The following is a 20,854-nucleotide window of genomic DNA, read 5'->3' on the forward strand; positions in this document are numbered from 1 at the left end:
AGAAAGGCTTTCAGTATGATGCAGATGCAGTAGATATTTTCTGCGTTATTTATTACCAGTTCTGCACTGACGGTTCAGTAACTGCCATAGCTATTATCGTCTCATCAGCCAGCACATACTGGTTTGCTAAAAATAAAACTAACAGAACCACATCAGAAGGAAAAGCATATGCCTCTGTTAACTGTTCACATTCTCTAGGTTAATACTTTTCACTTCGAGAAACCCCTTCTTAAAAACAAAACCAGCAGGACCCGATACCTGCAGGCATTTTGAAGTGGTATTACGGAGGTCATCTCTTCAAAAAGGTAGTTGACCTGCTAAAGATATAGCACTAAATACTTCATATTCTGATGGCCGAGAGAAAAGCCATGAGCTCGACACAAAGTCTGAGGAATCGGGAAATCTGTGCAGCTCTCTATACCCGAACTTACAGCAAAGCCTCACAGCAGAGAGAGCTGCATTCAACGAAGCCAACAGCAACAGACGGAGCTTTCCCTGAAGCCAGGTGCATTTTTCTAACACTGGCATTTATGTTCCCCGGTGGATACAGCAGAGACCAAGAAGTTAGCACCCTCTCCTGGCAGCTGAGCAAGACGACACCACTAAGTGGTTTAAAGCACAAAACCTTGTTTCTTTAGGCTGGCTCACTGAGCAGACTGGCTAGCAGGAGATGCTGTGGAAGCTCCGTGAGTATTTTCTTTGGAGCAGTGGGGCTGAGAGCAGCAGCTTCCTGCTGCACATCTGGCAAGCTGCGGTGGCCACGAGCGGTCAGTGACAGCCCTGCTTGGGCACTCTGACCCCTCCTTCCCATGGAGCCACTATCCCCCCACTCCGTGCAATGTCACAGGCCAGACCTGGGGATCCGATTCAGCTCAGAAGCAGGTAATGAAAAAGAATGGACAAAAAGTATTAAAAGCATGCAGGAACACACAGCAAATATGTGTTCAGATGATGCTGAACACTGATTTATTTTTAATATATGTTTACACACATATAAGTTGCAGAAAGGAATTATAAAACAGCATTCAACAATTCTAGAGAAAGTATATTTAGACTTAGGGGGAAGATGACAACACTGGCATCCAGCACAACTCCAGGTTTTTGGTAAGCTCTTTTTCCTGCTAGACTGCAGGCAAAATAGTCACTTTGATCTAAGTATTGCTTAATTTTTAAAATGCAAACAAATGAAACATTAGAACACACTTAATTTGAGGAAGTAGCTTACATTTTCCAATGTGTCTTGCTCATAGTAAGAGCAAAACTTTCAGAATTAATAGAAGCACACAAATATAAAAAAGTTTTCTCTCCCATCAGCAAGTCTAATCCTTTGCTAACACAAAATTACATTTTCTTAACCTAATCACATACTCTCCTACAATGTGGGTTAGGTATTTCTCACCCACTAGTCATAATGGGAGGGTCGTCACAGTCTCACTACTCCGATATTTAAAAAGAACCATACAAAAACCTTAAGCTTCCATCTAAAATGTATTTATATTAATTTATTTATACATGCCCATTTGCTCTTGTGCCAATATTATTCTTCAGCTTAATTTTTTTCCACAGAACAATAGTAGTTTCCTCTTAGCTCTCCTGATGGCAGATTGTAAAAATATGTCATTCTTCAAGTCAAGCAACTAGCACTGCACAGATTCCAGGCAGAGGGACCACCAGTCTCTAGCACAGAGTCATCAGTGCCTGTATGCTCTCCACTGAAAATCTCTCACCTGATGTACCCTGGAATCACACTGACTTTTTTTAGGACTTTATCACACTGAGAGGCTGTCACTATCCACTGGGAGGCACTGAGGTTCTCCTCCTCTACCTTCTCCAAACAGTTGCCTTCTAATGGAGCAGGAAATCCTGAGCATGTGACCCTGCACTATTGAATTTCTATTAACGGCCAGATCTAGGTGATGTGATGCTGCTGTTGATATGCTCCTCTCTCTGCTTGTTAATTCGGTGTCAGCATTCACTTTCCAAAATTTTATGCCAAGCTTATTACAGAGAACATCAAAATTGGCCTCTGGACAAACTCTAAGGGAACTCTGCTAGCAAACGCCTGGCAGCTCTCCTTCTGCCCACTCAGCCACCTATTACCACGCTCACTTGGCACCCTGGGGCCAGCTCCCTGGGCCAGCTGCCCGGGCCAGGGCCAGGGACGCTCGCCCAGCACAGCTCCCCCACTGCAGTGCGCACCAGAGGGCACCCCGTGCAGGGAAAAGGACTGGGTGACCTGGCTCGGTTTCGCCCACGCCTGCTCACTAACGCACTCTCCACCACAATGCTACCCGCACCAGCAAAACTGCACCCTGTTGTACACACGCAGGGAATAATAACAATACAAACCGTGGACATTTTTTTTAAACCTAATTGTATTTTTACTGACCGTGGCCAGAGCAATCAGACCTCTTGTCTGACACAGCTGAGTTGGCAAAGAGTGCAGTGCAGGGCTAACAAAGTAACTCAGAGCGTGTCTCCTACCGATTAACAAAATATAGCTGCAATGTTAATTCAGTTGGCTGCCACTGTAAAGCTGGCATTACAATTAGTTTGTATAATGTCCGAGCTATGATAGCAAGCTGCTTTAACAGAGATCACATAAGGTAAACCACACCAGAGAAGCAGACAGACCACTCCTCGCACTACTGCAAAACGTCATTGCTCCGATTCCATACTGCTCCCCCAGCGTGGGCTGCACGGACACTACCGCTCTGAGTAAGCTTGCTCTTGCTAGAGCCTTAGTACACTGAGGAAAAACAAAGCAAGCATAGGCCTCTCCCCTTCAGAAATGAGATACATGAGTGTTTATTTTGAACAAAAAGCTTACAATTACATCCCAGGGTATGGAAGAACCTCTGCAAAGTCCACATTTACTGTGCATCTTTACTACTAACACAGCTGCCATGTTTTAATAGATTCTTTAATGTTTTGCACTTCTGTGGGTTGCCTTTGGACTCAAAATGCTTTGTGATCCTTCACAAACAGCCTACAGTTTGTTTTCCTGCTGATTTAAGTCTCCTGTACCGAAAGGGGTGATATTGAACCCAAAAGCCTAAGCACTACAGAGTGCTTTCCAAGTGATGTGCCACACACAAGTCACTACCCTCACTGCCACGGTAAAAGACCCACTGCCAGTCTTTGAAAGATTATTAGCTAGTAACTTTGATAAAGAGGTGGATAAGGATACAGCCTGGCAGTCTGGAAGGTGTTTCAGTTGTTGGAAGAGATCCAAGAGGTTGGGAAACCAGCTTTACACAGCTCACCTTCACTGATGAGCCAGTACAAGGCGGCAGACTTCACATTCAGATCTCACCCAGCAGGACAGTGCACTCCAGGATTTTACCAACCAACATTTGATTAAAGACATCCAAGGGCAAAGACAAGGGCTTATCAGGACTTCATTCTATCCATTAAGCCTGTGATCGACAATTATCCTAATCAGTTTTCTAACTACTACAGTCAAGTGTTTGGCAGAGCTATTATTTTCTTCTTGGCCTCCTTGAGAGCCACCATTAAAACCTTCTTTGAGAACACATTTGAATTCTGCTGTTCAATAACTATGCCACCAACTTTCTGAAGCTAGCTCCTCCATAGCAGTTGTCCAGTAGCAATCACCAAAAGAAGAAAGACTGAACAGCACTTGTGGATGGGATTACCCTGTGCTACATACAGAGAGGAAGATGACAAACAGTAATAAAAAGGTCTCTTTGATTCTAGTTAGTCTTCTAGATTTGAGAACATCAACTCATTCAAAGAGATCCTAAACATTCAGAGTATCAAAAAAATAATGTAGGAGATGGTAAGTAAACACTCCCTTACTCACATGTTTAAAAGATCCATGGGGGGCTGCAGTTGCTCCTGTGTCTTCTAGATACTCATCCCAATTGAATTCCATTTCTTCCACACTGGAACCAGCATCTGGAAGAGAAGCCAAAAACCTATTTAGCAACCTGTTGGCTTAAGTTTTAGGCTACTAAGAACCACAGCAAAACCCACTTCAGTTCCGAATGACTGAGTACACAAGTGCACAGTGAACTTCAGTTATAGATTTCAACATACAGACAACACTATTGAGCCTTTCTTCGCACATGAAGGGCGTTTTAAGTTGGATCTGATCTGAAAAATAGTGAGATACTGAGGATTTTGGTTCTCCTGAGAGGAGAACATAGGCAGAATAGTTGTGTATTTGTATCACAATAAATAGAAATAAAATAAGAGACTCAAAACTCTGGGCACACTGGACTGTCAGTATATTAAATTAAAAACCATCCAGGAAACAGCAATACCAATAGCAAGAGGTTTGGAAAGAAAGAATAAAAAAAATATTGAAATATGACTCTCTTCTTTTTTAAGTTATATAGTATTTATTTAGATGCTATAAAACACCAAAAGCACAGAGAGAGATTCAGGGTAGTTCTAAAAAAAAAAAAAAAAAAGTTCAAGACAACTGAAATCAGGAACACTCAAATTAGTCACTTAAAAAAACCAGCTCATAAGGTGCAACAGCTTCTTTAGACCAAGAAAATCTCATTTCTGGATGCATCTAAAGCAAAAATGTGCTAAAACCACTCAAGCTACAGTTCAAAACTCACCCAGGCTGTTAGGGAAGCAAGCAGCTGTAGTGAGCCACACTACAAATTAGTCAGATTTTCTATTATTATTGTCAAGCCTCTCCCCCAGCCCCCGTCTCCAGTTCTTGGCTCACTTCCCTACTCCCCTCCTATTCCAGTCTCCTCCAATGTGTAACCTGCTTTGCTGAAAAGATGCCACAACCAACACAGGTTGGATTTCAGGACCTCCTATTTAAGTCCAGCATGGCAGCCACATTATATTTTTCCTGCAGGAAAAGCTTGGATGCCCAGGGAGGGTCCCACCTCATGTAAGCAGCATTTTTAACCCCAACACACAAACTACAGCTTCAGGTTCAGCAGCAAAATGGGATAGCAATGACATGACATGAAAGTAAAGCTTTTTATTTTCACTTTTAGATGGATTCTACCATTTGCACCATAGTTGTCTTTATGAATGAACAGGAGAGATTTCCATCTCTCAGTACCAGGAAACCTGACACCTTGTTTATACTTGAAAACAGAAATCTCTGTGTATCACAAGCAGGGGAAGCACTCAGCAAAGGTTACAGGACACCAACATCTCCTACACACTCAGCCTGTCTTAGGACAGGTGGTAACTGTTCTTTCAAGGAGTAGTAGCTTGGGTTGGAAACATTACATGTCCAAAAAAACGAACGAAGTACTTACATGCCCTTATCAGAGCTGTGGACATGCTGACAAACTGCTAAGTATGCTCCACACCAGTTCTCAGCCCTCGAATAGAGAGGGGCAAATATTTGCCCAAATGTCTGAGCTATGTTAAATCACCTAAAACCCCTACAAGTCTTGAGTGTAAAGTAGGTTCATTTTATCTTCAAACTGATTGTTAAACTCATCTTTGACTTTTCATAGTTCTAGGAATTATAATTTCCCCAAATTTAGAAGCGTATATTCAAGTTAGCTTTTGTTTGCTGATGACAGTATCTGTTTTAAAGGCAGCTCTTATCTCTCCCAAACCCAATTTCATTTTGCTATTTTTGAACAACCACAGCTGGTTATACTAGCCTTTCATAAACCTCAGAGCTCAAAAAATTCAAAGTTTGAGTATCACTGTCACTTTTAGGGGCTAATTTTTAGCTTACTGAAAAAATAGACCTGAAGAAGGACAGAAGTAAGTAATTTTATTTTAAAAAATTCTGAGGGAGTAAAGAGGTTAAGGCACAGACCACAGGTGTCTGCTAATTAGGGTGGAGCTGATCAAAGCTTTGCTGCAAGCTGCTCTAAGAAAAATATAATTTCATTGCAAAATGTTGTTAAAACAGATTAGGATTTCTTAACTCATTAAAACAGCATTTAACTGTAATATAACCATAAAAATGCTTAAGTCTACAGCTGCAGAACCAAAGTGGGAAGAAACATCAGGTTGAACACAACATCTATGATCAGTCAAAACCAAAAGTGAACTTTGTCTGATTTTTCTCCCGCCTAGAGAAAGCCAGCTCACCCTTTCCCAACGAAAAACACCCAGCTGCTAAACAGCAGCAACAACCCCACTTTCATCCAACTCCAAAAAGCACTTTGTATGTAAAAAGCACTGCTTGCAATGTCTAATGCGTTCCTGTTTGAAGAGAAACATAAAGCAACGTGACTGCTCCGCGCTTTTTAACAAGTTTGAAAGCCAAGTAGCTCGACCTGGGAATACTACACGGATCTTGAGGCTTTCCAGCCGCGCTCTTTACCAAGCTGCTTGCAGCACTGAGCCTTCAATAACGTGTTATCATCAGATAACTGTCTAAGGGGCAGTTAAGCTTCTTAAACGAGGCACAGGTCACTTAACACACTGAAAGGGTCAATTAGTAACTTATGTTGCCACTTAATTGCTACAAGGAGCTCCTGAAAAAGCCAGTTTGCATGCTGCTCCAGCTACCCTTTTGCCTCTAACTACAGTTAAAACCAGTTCCCATCTGGACCAGAGCTACCACAGGTCCTTTGTCACTCCACTCATTCAAGGTCTCTGCAGCCTGTGTGTTTTCATATCCAAAAGAGCTGTTTCCTTCCAGGTCTGCGCTGTGGTGGGAAGGGCTCGAATTGCTTTGTACTGTACAGTGCACAATTCTCACCAGCACACCCAGAAGCTCTCTTGCAACTCATTTTTCGTAGGAAAAAAAGATAAATCACAAATTCCTGTCCAACGTTAGCTGTAAATTTAATATTCTTCCTTCTTTATCTTAGGGAGTCTCACGGAGTCAGAGGGATTTTTTAAAAAACTTTTTAAAAAAGCACCCAGAACTTTTGCTGTTTCATTCATTCATAAAAGTTCAACTCAGCTTGCTTTTACACTTTACTATGGTTTTACAATTAAATTAGACTAGGTGATTAGCCTCACACTCCAACCTCTGAGCTTGCAGAGCTGGGCAGTTCAGGTGCTTTCTTTCCTTTAGGAGGCTGACACGGCTGAGGGCTGCGCTGAGCTATAGTATTTAACAAATCTATCTGCTGCTTCTCATACACGGCCCTGCCACAGCATTCCAGGTTATTTAGCGCAGCACTTACTGAATCAATGTGGAACATGAAAAGCTCATTGAATAAAGCTCCAAGCAAAAATGCTGTAGGAGTTTTACAGCGAGAGCAGTAAATTAGTTTTTTAATTGTGGCATGTGGTAGGACTACACAAACTATGAAAAATCTCAGAAATCAAGTATCTATTTTTTGACATCTGAATGCAGAAACACTCCAAGAGTGTGGCGAAGGACCATCTCTCTGGTAAGGCTCACGCTAACTGGAGATCTTTGAGAGTCAGAATCCAACTGCTTTTCTCGTTTTATTGGCAGGACAGTTGCAGCAGAGCAGGCCCTGTTTAAATCAAGCCTTTGATCTGGTCTGCTGGTATTTTTTGCAAGACCTATTGCACAGCACCATCTTTGCAGGTTAGCAGATCCCAGGATACAGAGGATCAGTTTAATGAAGGTACATTCCTGAGGGGCCATGTGTCTGTATTAAATGTCCTGATCAGTCTGTGTTCAAACTATTCAATAAAACCTCAGATATTTATACCAGAAATTCTTGCTACTGTGAGAAAACATGCAAATTAATATGGCAGATGACAACAAGGAAAACCATATTTACTTCATTTAATCCTAAAGCACAATTTATTAATCTAATACCGCATGGGTGTACATATATGTATGTTCTCTCTTTCTCCCCATATCCTTAATTGCTACAAGTCCTAAATGAATTCAGCTTTCTACTACATGGAGACATATTCTTCTATATTAGACAGGATGTCTGAGCCACACATTAGCTCAGTAGCAAAGCACAACTTTGACAAAGGCAGGGAAAGAAACCTGATGTGATTCTCATCTCTGTGGCCTTGCCATATGACTAGTTTTTGTCAGTAAAGCTTTCAAATCAAGCAAACCTTTTCTCAAGTAAAATCTGAGAAGTATCCTACAGAGGTTCTGTGGAGAACGATTATCCACCCTGGAGGTGAGAAAATTGTCTGTAAGACTATTAGCAGTTTCCTGGGTAGGTATATCGCTTCCCATTTATCACTATTTCTACTAGTAGTATCGTGAAGACTAACCCTTCCTTTCTGAATTTTACCATGAATTACGTCCTGCTGCCCTCTGATACATACAGGAAGAGAAAGAATACTGAATTGTACCATTTGGACACAAGAAGGCAGTGAAATATTAAGGACGTTAGCCCTTAAAAATACTGAAATGAAAACCATCTACACCACACTGTTTTGGTCTTTGGATTAGAGTTAAATTCTCACTGCAAATAATTTTCATGCATCTTTAATGTGATCTAGTCGAACACTGTCATATTGGACATTTAAGTACATCACATTGAAGTCTGCAAGACCTTCAATTAAGGCTAACCTAAAGGTTTCTCACCCTGAAATTTAGATATATTTCAATCTGATTTTAATAACAGTTAATCTTTTCCATCTATACCAGCTGCAAGGCCATGAATAAATAAAGACAGATTGGAATTTCAGCAGCTGAGAAAGACTGTGACAAGAATGAAAGTTGACTTTTCCTGTCGTAGTGCAGGAGAGATCACAACCAACAACCTTGACCACTGTCTGGGTTCTTGTAAGCAGAGAGCCTACAAGATGTATTTAAAAACCAAAAAGACAAGAGGGGAATCTACAAAAACTGCTAAAAACCATCAAGTGGAAAAAATAACACCAGTCAAAGAATATGAAGGGAATGTTCCAGTAGTGGTTGGGACTGGTCTAACTCAAAGCACTTCAGGAAACAATGTGCTTATGTTGACATGGATAGCCTTTGTTGGAAACTATCTTAGAACTCAGCAAGTAAAGCTCTCCTCAGTTACTTGCTTTCCACAGCCATGTGTACTCAAACCAGGCACAAAAAGGATGGTCAGGAAAACAGTTGTTGAGCAATTTCAATACAGTATCATCCCTTCATAGCTATTCCAAAAGCACATAGAGAGGACTGTGTGACCTCTGATATTTTTTGAGAAAGATGGAAAAATGTCAATAAAGGTTTTAGTACAGAGAGAGGTGCTGTCAGCCCATGAACACCCCATCCCTGACCATGTATGCATGTTACTGTTCTTCTCGGTGGCTCAAAGCCTTTTCTCTTTCTTAAACTATGTGACAGAAGTTAGACGTTTCCACTAGCAGAGGAAACAGTGTTTGCATGTGCTTGGAGACATTTCGCATACTTCTGCATGCTGTTTTTTGTTGCTTATTTGAGGATATAACATTGACAACAACATGACTGATTTGCTATAATTAATAATCAAAAAGTTTATTTCAGCATCATAAAGCAGATGATAGCATTCTGCTAAAAGCACTGTAGATTAAAATCATGTTTAACATTTCTTCAGTAACACTGACTTGCATAAAGTAAAGGTACAAAAACTACCAATAGTGAATTGTCCTACGAGAAGAGCAAGTACTTGGACAAGTACCAAAGGAAAGTAATACTCAGATAAAATCCTCATCCAATTGCTTACACTGGTAACTACAAATTAAAATTTACTTCATATTAACTGTACCAACACTATAGGTAGGGACCTCCTCAAGGAAAAGGAACAAACCATAGCAAGCAAGTCAGAAGAACGGATGTTCCCTACCCCCATAAGAGTGTAAAATTGCAGAACTGTTTCAGAAAGCTGTTAGTATCACCAGCCATCCCAGACTGACACTCTTCCCTGCCTGGTGTTTCAAGGTGAACCAAAACCAGAGCTAATTTATCATACCACACCACTCTGCAGCAGGTTAGAAGTTGATATCCCAGGCCTATCAAAGCAGGCACACCAAGGCACATCAGAAAACCAGGACAGATTACAATGGCAGCAAACAACTTCAGTTACCTCATTTTTTAAACCAGCAGCACAACCTTGTCAAAATATTAAGAACAAGATGAACACAAGGACAGAAGAAGATAGTATTAACCACTCTGACAGACAAATGCCTTAAAATAGTGTTAAAGCCACTGAGAATTTGATAAGCCCATCTCACAGTGGTACCATGAAGAAGAAAGACACAGCTTAAGAACACAATTACTAAGGTGAGTCAGATTTTGTTCTACTTTAAGCCAATGATACACCCTGCTTTTGAAATAGAGAAATAACAAACATAAGCCCCATAGCCAGAATCTAACCCACAGTCATTGAAATTTGAGTTTCTCCCTGTATACAGTACACAGCATCAGACACATGCACTATGAAACATTCACTGTGCTCATCTTTGTTCCATCTCGCTTGCCAAGTTTTTTTGAGAATCATTAGCCAGGGAGCTCAGCTGGACTATTACCTCCATCATACTGCTGTTCTCCATTCATCTCCACAGTAGCCCAGTGGTTATTTCGAGTAGCCAGAAGCAGGGGAATCCGAGGTTGTCACAGTTTGGTGGTCATGAGTTGCCTCCCGCCTCCGATTCTACTGGCAGCCAGAACATTCAAAAGGGATCCTGAAGAAAACCTGAAAGGAACAACTGATAAGAAAATCTTTGTCAGATTTTAACATTAGATTACATTAAAAACATTGCTCCAGCAATAAGCCAAAAATCTTAAAGCAAACAAGGGCATCTCACTGCATTTATGTTTAGGTATTCCCTCATCTGCAGACCAAACTGATTCTAGAAAACAAATATTTCCTAAATCAGTCAGTTACAAAGCTGACTCAACATCTCTTCAGCCCCCCCAACAAACTCACCCCTCTCAAAAGCTCCTTCAACCCTACGCAAGGCTAAAGAAACAGGGAACTAACCAAGTCATGCCTTAGGAACAAGACAAAGCAAGACCCCCAGCTCCTTTGTCACCTGGACCAACAAAAATGTCTCAAGTCAAGAAAGCCAACCTGATACTGGCAAAGGCAGAGCACAGTCAGGCTTACAAAATGTCTGCTCAGGCTGTGGGTTTCCAGTACTTTAGCCGTTTGCTTTCCACAAGCCTCCAGGAAATTTACAACTGTGGTCTTAAATGGCTGTAAGACAAATTTAAATATATGTATACATTTTAAACGTGCTAGATTCTTAATAGTTCAACCAAGGAGCCATCACTTCATCACATTAATAGGACTTGAAGATACCAGTGACCTGTTGTGCTATGACATAGTAGCTCATTTATTATCAAAACATTGTCTCTTATATAAGTGGAAAAAACAATTAATACTCTGTATACCAAGATACAATCAAGATATGTACTTGATTTTAATTTCATTTTATATTTTACTAGTCTTCTTCGGGTTTTGTGGCAGTTCATTTACTGTATATTAGCTGGTAAAACATATTTTAAGATATTCAATACAGGTACAGTCACCTGTCATTCTGTCTACTTAAAAGATGTCTGTACTAACTTCACCCATGCCAATGGTTCTTCAAGGAGAAGCAGTCCTGTACAACAGCAGATGACTGCTCCTAACTACATTACATTAAAATTATGATCCTGTGGTATGAGAAAAAACAAGCGACAGAACTCCAGGCTACCCGTAACAGATAGTCCTTCCACTCACCAAATTTCTTAAGCATCACCTTCATCACCAAGGAACACAGCCCCTCTTTACTCTCTTAATACTCATCTCTGCCAACAGAGCCCCGAAGTGTTTTGGAGACAGCACAACAAGAAAATTTTGCAGTCTGTTTTGCCAAACCCACCCTACAAATACAGAGGCTGTACAAATGTAGATGGCTGAACTGTTTAATGTCTTATTCTGTTACCCCAAACCAGAAACTATTGCCCTGCATAATGTCTGAGAATGGCAGAATGGCACATGTAAAAAAAATGCCCTGAAACTGGCATGTGTGTGCACACACAGAGTGTTTTACAGTTGGACAAGCTGAAGATATTCTTGCCCCGATGTGTATCACGGGAAAATACCTTTTTTTTTTTAACCTACCAGGTTAAAGAAGGGAGCAGAAACACACTCCTAAACATTTTGTGATGAGAACCTGTAACTTTCAAACCTTTTCCTATGAGCAATTAAATCATTATTTCATTATTAATGGTAGAAACCAGGAAGGACAGGTCTAAAGCAAGCCCACTAGTTCACTGCACTGGCAATGCACTGTGAGTATTTTTCTGTCACAAAATTCTCCACTAAAGCAAAGTTATATAGTAAATAAAAGCCTGTGTTACATGTTTCTTTATTAATATCACACTTTGACTGACAACTTCATATAAATCAATTAAACAGAGCATGAGGGGGCCCCGAAAACAAGATTATTGGCTTAAAAATTATTGCCAAAAAATCTTCAAATACCCTTTGCATCCTTGTTGAACGTTTGGGAAGCACCTGTTTATTTTTTTTAAGTAAGATACCAGAAATAATGTAGAGGACTAAAAATCAGGTTTTAAAAAACAAAGGCTGCACTTCTCAGCTAAACACATTTTGAATAGCTATGGTTTAAAAAAGGGAAGTCCTACACATCTGAAAAGTCTTAAGTTTTGGGGGGGTTTGTACAGCTATAGTTTGTATGGAGACTACTCAATAATCCTTACGGAGGTTTTGCAGAAGGGTCCTTTTTTTTTTTTTTAAAGGTTAAAGAAACCAACCTATTTTAAGTGGGTTTTTTTTCTTCTACAGCATGGTCAAATCCCTAAGAAATGCAAGTTGCCTAGAAGATGGAAACACAAAATCTTATTTCAAAATGAGTATCACAGATGAGAGCTTTCCCAATACGATACTGCTTCTAAAGGTGCAACTATGATTTAATTTCTGAAGGTATAACTGGACTGGACACATGGTAACTACAAATGACTAAGACACTATCCAGCCCTTCTCTCTGGCAAGCATCTCCCATCCCACCAAAACTCCAAGCAGACCTTAAGCAGCTTTATGCAGGCTGCAGTTGCATGTATATTGTCATTCAAATAAGCAGCTTGTGAACTACAGCCAGTCTGAAAAATTCTAACTAAATGTTTCTGCCTTCGAAAATCTGTCTATTTGTTAAAATTTGAATTATTTTCAAGTAGTAGTGTATTACAGGGAAGTTCAAGTGGGAGAGTGACTGCTTCCGCCAGCCTGCCGGCCCAGTTCCACAGTGGCCTCTCAGAACGAAATGAGGAGGCAGCTCCTGTCATCCCAGGCAGGAGGACTGGGCGGCCACCCGTGGCTGGCACCAGAAAGGGCAGTGTCACTGTCCCTGCCCATAGCAGTATCTTTAGGCTCCCATGGTCCCCATGCAAAGCAAATTAATCAAGACATGCCTCCACCATTTAGATACAGAGCACTTGTGAAGAAAAAAGGGTAAAAAGAGACCCCAAACCTTCCCAAAGTACCATAATTTCATTTTGTGGAGGATTTCCATGAATTAACTGTAAAATTCTGTGTAGCAGGCTGCAAATGTCCTGAGCATGTCTGTGGAGCATTCAGGATTGCTACCTGGCAATATCACACAAGTCAAACCAAACTCCAGTTACACTTCAACTGAAAGTGAGATGTGTAAGTCGTAGTGTAGACTGAGCTACAGTTTTTGGCATGAATTTTAGGGAACTGCAGTGTAAAGCGGTGAAAAGCCTGGCTGAAATCTCCTGTACACAACACTAGTAGCTTCATTCACACACAAATAAAACAACAAACTTGAAAAGAATTAAAAAAATATCCACCAACAGCACTCAAGTGGTGTAGGAAGTTCTTAAGTACAGCCAAAAATACAGCCAACTTTAAAAATTTTCATTACATGTGAGAATAAAAAATTTTAAGAGTAGCAAGAGGAATCATTAAGAGCTCCTTTATGCCTACTGTGTACAAGATATTAATGCGGTTTTACTCATTATAGCTTCAGGAATGCATCTGGAAGGGAACTCAGCTGCCAATTTCTGCTTTCTAACCTACTCCTCTCCATCTCAGAAAGACTGTGCTCAGCATATACCTACAGGGTCACAAGTTACCTCCCAATTCAGCTCTGTCTCTATGAGAAAGGGACCAAGAAATTAAGCACAGGTACCAATCTCTATCAGTCTTCATTGGTTCCTTATGCACCTCTTTCATGCTCTCAGGACAAAGCAGTGCAAGGTAAGCTAACACAACTGCTTATTCCTAGCCTACCGTTTCTGAAGACTTTCCTCCTGTAGACAGCCTGACAGTCTAAGCTTCCATTTGTTCTATGAAGTAATGCTGGAAGATGATGTCACTGGCAACCTGCACAACACTGCTTGGCACCCAGTGAAGAACTAACCAACAAAATACTTTCTGATCATTGATCAAAATATTTCTTGGTAATGGCCTATCGTAAATCTATCAGCTGTCACATTCCTAAGCCAAAACAAAGGCAACGCTGTGAAAAATGCTGAGCAAAGCATGTGGTCCAACAAATCTGGGGATATGCCACTGGTTTCTACTAGCGTAGCCCTGGCAAGGTACCCTCAAAATTTAATAGCAATTAAGATACTTTCAGTTTACGTGATTCAGCTCTCAATTAACTTCTATAACTAAACTAGGTGATTTAAAACTAATTTCATCTTTTTTTGCAACATGGAAATATTTAAGACACCCCTCCCCCACTCCCCGAAACCAAACACCAAAGAGGCTGTTTATTTAAAATATGCCAAATACTGGCAGTTCCCATTGAAGTTGATTGATATTCTGCCCAAGTCAAGTCGGGTAGTTATTCAGGATTTCATAAGCAGCTCTGGTGTTTTACGTACACAAAATTGAGAGTACTTGTAATTAGCACCCGCCATGGCTGATGCTTACAGTCTGGCACCCCAAAGACTACCTTTTGATAAATCTTGAGGGGAGGGGAGCACAAGTGCTGCTAGAATAGAGCTGATTTGGAAATACTTTGGACTCTTCAGTCTCACTTCTGCATTTCAAACCTCCTTTCAGCACATGAAATATTCAGATGTTAGCAACTGGAGGCAGCATTAAAAACAGTTACAGTTCATTAAAGCCAGATGGCTCACTTGAATATGAAAAGAAATCAAACATAAGTTGGATGTTGAATTAAAGTAAATCAGCTGGTGTCTGAGGCTTAATATTATTTTAAAACAAAGGCGCATGAGACAATGGGGACAGGAGACACCCCTATGGACTGGGGGAGAAGCTACAGAAAGGATCAGCTTTCAGCAAATTCCTTCATGCAAAGGCATCCAGTAAAATCTGTTTCAAAACCCTCTGTCTACCAATATAGAGCTTCACTCTGCACAGGCAGGCAGAAAACCTGTTGCAGAGGTCTGTCAGAGCAGGGAAGGGGTCCTTCAGCACCTGAAACCTATAGCTCTGTCACTGAATACCGAGATAAATTACTGCTAAGACAACCAGGAAAGCTAAAGGTCCTTTTTGTTAATCTTGGACCATACCCTGGAGGCGGGAGGAGAGGGCATAAACGCCCTCCTGGTCCCTATGCCCATTCACACATATACCTGTGCTTTTTCACTTCAAGGAAATACTAATTATGTGTTCTCTCTGAGGGGAGATGGCACATGTATTTCATCTAGAGACTTTTTGTAACAAATTCTTTATTGTAGGACTCACAGCTATGGCATATACAGTGCCCTGTTCAGCACATCTTCTAATTAGATCCAGTGTTTGCAGTGGAGATTCCTGTGGGCATTTTCAGAAAGAAAAAGTGTTCAGGACAAAAGCACCCCTCTGCTACAAACTTCTGTCTGAAAAACATTCAGAAAGAACAATGTGAAGTACGAAACAGGTACAGACAAGTGCCCAGCAGGAGCAGTAACCCTTTCCCAGTGCACAGTTATAAATAGGAAACAACCAGTCATTCCTGTGCTTCCTCGTACATTTTAACTCAGTGACCCTTTCAGTGAATATTCCCAATTTGTCTTACTAATGCACAAGTTCATCCTAAAAGCTCTTCTGTAGTTAAGATCTAGAAGTCTTATGACAAAATGAGCTGGAAAGAGAGACTTTTCCTTCACAGAGAGAAGACCCTGTACCAACACTACCTGCCAGTGGGCCCGATCCTGCCGCTGCAGGGGATGGAGCTCCGACACGCAGGGGCACAGACCCTCTCAAGCCTCACTCCTGACACTGTCGCGTGCAATTGCAGTTACAACCTGCGGTCAGTTCTAGATGCTCACTTGCCTTCTGCTTTTATTATTACTGCAGAAATAAGCAATTTCCACAGCCTGCGAAAGACAACGTCAGCTTTTTTTAAACCTCTTTCCTAATCTAACAGCACTACAGTCAATCATGAATATAGGCATCAGCTGTCCCTTCTGCTACAAGAAGATGAGATAGTGGCTCCAGGGGAGAAGGAGGGCATGTGCGAATCAAGATTTGTATGTGACTGGGTATTTGCAGGCCACACACCTTATCAACATATAAGCAGATCTAAGCTAGCCAAAATGCAGTTTTGCAGGGTCCTTTAGCCTAGGAGAGGAGATAAGCCAGGCAGAGAACATCAGGCCTTTGGAAAAAACATTTGCACCCTCTCCAAGGACAAAGAGACTCCACCCAACCTGACTGAGTCTCTTCAACCCCTCACTCATAGAAGAAAGTAAAAAAAGGGAAAGGACCATCTAGGGTGACCAGTTCAAGTGTTTTAAATTCCAGTATAATTTATTAAAAAAAAATAAATCTATAGCACAAACAGAACCCAACATAATAAACTATTCAGGTAGGAGCCAACTTTATTCTAGGTCCACTTACAAAGTGTAGTACTTGATTCCTCATAAATGTTTTTATGAACTCTGTTACAGGTACACTGGTGAATTTCGTATCACAGTAGTTTGGAGTACCCTTACTTAGTATTTTCAACACAAAAAAAGTAAGATACCTAGTAAGCAAATTTCTCAATCAGAACCCAAATCAACAGCACTGGAGAAAATTAACTTTCAAGCTATTCAGTGCAGGTTTCATTCACTCTTTTGTAGCAATGCACTCGCAATACAGAAACACTCAACCCCCCCATATTAGGGTCAGTACACTTCCTTAAAACAGCCATATCCTTTTGGGGGAAAATGTCAGAGACTCTGGCTAGACACTGCTGCCAACTCAGTGGATGGATACAGCTGATTACCTGCCACAGCAAATCAGCAACCATCTCCATCAGGGCGCAATGGCAGATATTTGCCTCCTTTGAAAAAATCTCACCCTTGAAATCAGGACTGAGAGGCAAAAGCAAATACTCAGAACAGCATTCAGGGTAAGAAATCTTTAATATCTGTGATGGTAAGGAACTGTTTAAAATTCACAAATCAGCAAATGTCTGCATGATCACTTCTGCTACACTTGGATAAGCAACTCACCAAAACCCCACAAAGCCACACTGCCGTAGGAGCGTGAAAGCCGCCAATGCTTTGCTCGCTCTCCTCTCCCCCACTCAAGGATTTTTTAACTCCATTCACACCATGCAAGAGCTGGGTAGGCACAAAACCAGCCTCTGTCTAATCTGTCACATGGAGTATGATTCTCACCCCATGTTTTGTCATTCAACAACCACATCAATGTTTCCCTGAGCGTCCATTAACTGTTCTTCCTACCCACAGCACCAGAAGGACAGTACACAGCTGTCTGACAGGATATTTAAATTATTTTCTCAGGAAGCAAAGTATTATACATACCTACTTTTATGCCTTTCCCGCTTGTCCCTGTCATTTTCCCTGCTGGAGCCCTCAGCAGAGGTCCTACTTCTCCAAGAGAGAGTCTCCAGAGCCCCACACTTCATGCGAGCTCCTAGTTCTCTCAGCCTTTTACAGTCAAAACAGGGTTTAAGACCTTTCTTGTAATTTTGTCTTCTCTTATTTAGTCACTAACAGTTGGAAGCCTGGATAACACTTTTCTAACTTTCAGTTGTATAAACAAAGTAAGTATTTCACAAGCATATGCCTTCCTAGTATCTGACCCTTCACAAACAAAAGCCAAAGTGGAAGACTTCTCACAATCTTCAATTTACACTGGAATTCCAGTTTTTCAACCCATTTTAATTGCTGTTCTGTGACAAGCAAAAATCAATTTCAGTTGCTTCTGCAGGAAAGAGAACTACCTGCCACAGAGGCCTTGGCTCAGCACTGTTAGTGCACTCCAAATCTTTCCAAGACAGCCCAGCAAGACCCAGAAAGTAGACTATAGAGAGGCAAAATAAAGTTTGAGACTTCTGTAACAAAGTAATAAAAAATACTACGAAATTCATTAAAGTCACAGGTGCTGAAGGAGTCTCTACTGTCTAACATGGAGAACAAAAACCTTTGGCTGACTTGCAGGTCTTTAAAGCATCATTTTTACACACACATATGGAACAGTCGGCCTGTAAACAGAAGCTTATTTGCCTGCTTCTGTAAGGATCTATCAAAGATAAACAGATCACTGAATCGCCCTTTATTGTAGGTATGATCACCAGCATTTTCTTTAGGCCATCTTGATAGCATATTGGGTGCTCCAAAACAAAAACATAACCTTCCTATATTATTCCTACATTTAAAAAATAAATAACAAGGGCAGCTATGTTTCCACATTTTTTGCAGTTGCTAGACCAAGTGGAACCAAATCTAGTCTGAGTTTATCGCCTTCTACCATCACCCCTCTAACCTGTCTCTTATAGTCAAATTGTACAATTCTGTTCTGTTTGTAACAGGTCATAGGTGCACTGCCCCGGTGACCAACCCTTCTGCAGCAGCTCTGGCTGCAGGCTTTGCCTTACATAGTTACATTCTGTCCAAGGATCACAGTAGTAGCCAACAACCAACTATCCTTCACGAGAAATTGCTATTTCATCAAAATGGTCAAAATTTCTGAAGTTTCAACCCCTCTAATCTCTCTCTAACAAGTGTCTATTCCTTTTATTTATTTGGGCTTTGTCCTTGCAAGGACAAAAATTGCGTTCATCTTAACACTCGACTCCTGCTCTTTGAAAGGGAAGCTTTCCTGGAGACATGGCACAGGATTCCTGCATCCCTTTCATCTTTTTGCCTGCCAAGAGCATGCTTGAGTGTTCTTATCTAAATAGCTTCTGTATGGCCTCTGAGAACAAAACCCATTGAACACAAAGATTATATATGTATATAAATGCAAATAGGAACTACTATCACCAGAGTTAGATTAATTATTAAAACTTACTATACTTCTCTATCACACCTGCACCACAATCTCTGCTCACAGAACAGTACTCATAACAGTTCCACCCTTCCATTTCCTTGCTACTTCCATTAAATCTATTTTAGCAGAAGAGAACTCCCAAGTTGTTCATCCCTCCCGTTGCAACAGCAACACTGAGACTCCTCAAGGGAACTGCATTTAAAGAACACACCTTATGTTCTTACATTTCCAAATAAATTCTCAGAAAATATAAAAGGGCCAAAGGATCTGCTGTGGAGAATCCAGAAGGTAACCATCAATAACATCCCAGGCTTACCGTAAGATGCATGGCTCAGGAGCATGTGTCACACCTTCAAAATGAAAGTAAGTACAGGTGGGCAAGCACCTCTGCAGGGGAGGTTAGCCAGCTGCACCGCTGCAGTCCATGGGGTTTTTATTCCAAGGGTTTATTAAAAGAAAGCCTCTGTTTATGACAGTTTTCTAGGGTCTACCCAACGCCCACAAAGCAGGCAGAACACCAGCACACATTGCTCTGTTCACACTGAACCAGCAAACCCCAAAGTTATTTACAGACTTTTAACTCATTGCTTCTTCATGCTCAGACACCTTCAGGACTCAGACAGGTATCTGTACTTACACAGCAGCACCCCGGCTGCACTCCTTGTCCCTCCAGCAGAGCCCTTACCCTGGCCGCAGCAAAGCAAACGCACCGGCAGCACCCCAGCCTGCACCATGGGCAGAGGCGGTTGGGTCAACACAGCCGGTGGCAGGAGGGGTGCAGGGTCCTGTGACACCCTGCCCAGCACACTGCCAGCGCAGACACAGCTTGCTCCACTAGCAAACTAATGTCAGAGCCCCTCGCGTCAGGTTAAACACAGCAAGTTGCTGGCATCACACAGACAAATAAACAAAAACCTCACAGCAGATTGAAAGGTTACAGCCTGGCAATACTTTCTGCCTTGAATATGTGAAAATGTTGTCTGTGAATGTGCATTTTTATTAGCATAAAAATATTTACCAGAGAAAAGGAGAATTCATTCTGTCACAAAATTGGACCAATGCTTGTACCTTAACTCAACCTTTTATTAGAGCTACTTGTACATCATAGAAAAATGAACAAACAATAATCTATTTAACACAATTCCGGTGATACGATATGTGACATTTATCTTTTCATTTAGGTTATGTCAATTTATGCCAGTTTTCCAATCCCAACCCCTGCCTGAAGTCCCGTTGCTTCCAGAATTTGACTTACCGCCTGGATATGCCTGACTATACACATAACACACCTGAAACTGGAAAGCCTGTTAATAAATATTTAAATACTCAGGTCCAGCACAACACACGACATGATCTGTCTTTACAACCTGTGCTGTGCTACCCAGCTGGTAAAGCAACTTCCATGAGACTACATGTTAAATCCAGGTGAGAATGTAGAAGTCCCAGCTCCATTCCCAGCTAACTCGGATGCCACCGGAGAGCGGGAGCATTCACTTGACAGGGGAACAACACACAGTGGGGTGTCCCAAAAAGTTCCTTTGTATTTATAACTGGTTGCAAATAGAAGCTATTACGAATTGCTTAGTTTGATTCTTCAACATTTAAGATAGTGGGGTTTTTTGCCAAGCCATTCAGATTTGGTTTTGGTTTTTAAATGCAGAATCTCCAGTGTTATTCTGCTTTCTCCATCTACTTTCTACAGCATACAAACTACAAGAATATTGGGGGTTATTGGCCAAATAAAGAAACCAGACAGAACAGACTGCTCTGTTTTCACTGTCGAATTTTTATTACGTATCCTATAGCACAAATACAATTGCCTA

At 41.2% G+C, this 20,854-nt stretch overlaps 1 protein-coding gene across 1 annotated transcript in view; it reads right to left on the reverse strand.

Moving 5' to 3' along the window:
* Positions 1 to 20,854, reverse strand: part of SFMBT1 (Scm like with four mbt domains 1) — an 80,949-nt gene that overhangs the window by 28,203 nt on the left and 31,892 nt on the right. The window contains exons 2-3 of the mRNA XM_074879522.1: positions 10,348 to 10,514; positions 3,827 to 3,921 (exon numbers count right to left, since the gene is read on the reverse strand). Coding sequence (XP_074735623.1) covers positions 3,827 to 3,921; positions 10,348 to 10,375 — 123 coding nt within the window. The 5' untranslated portion in view covers positions 10,376 to 10,514. The remainder of the gene's footprint in view (positions 1 to 3,826; positions 3,922 to 10,347; positions 10,515 to 20,854) is intronic.

This window comes from Strix uralensis, chromosome 10 (genome assembly GCF_047716275.1).
Source record: "Strix uralensis isolate ZFMK-TIS-50842 chromosome 10, bStrUra1, whole genome shotgun sequence".
In the NCBI taxonomy this organism is placed as follows: domain Eukaryota; kingdom Metazoa; phylum Chordata; class Aves; order Strigiformes; family Strigidae; genus Strix; species Strix uralensis.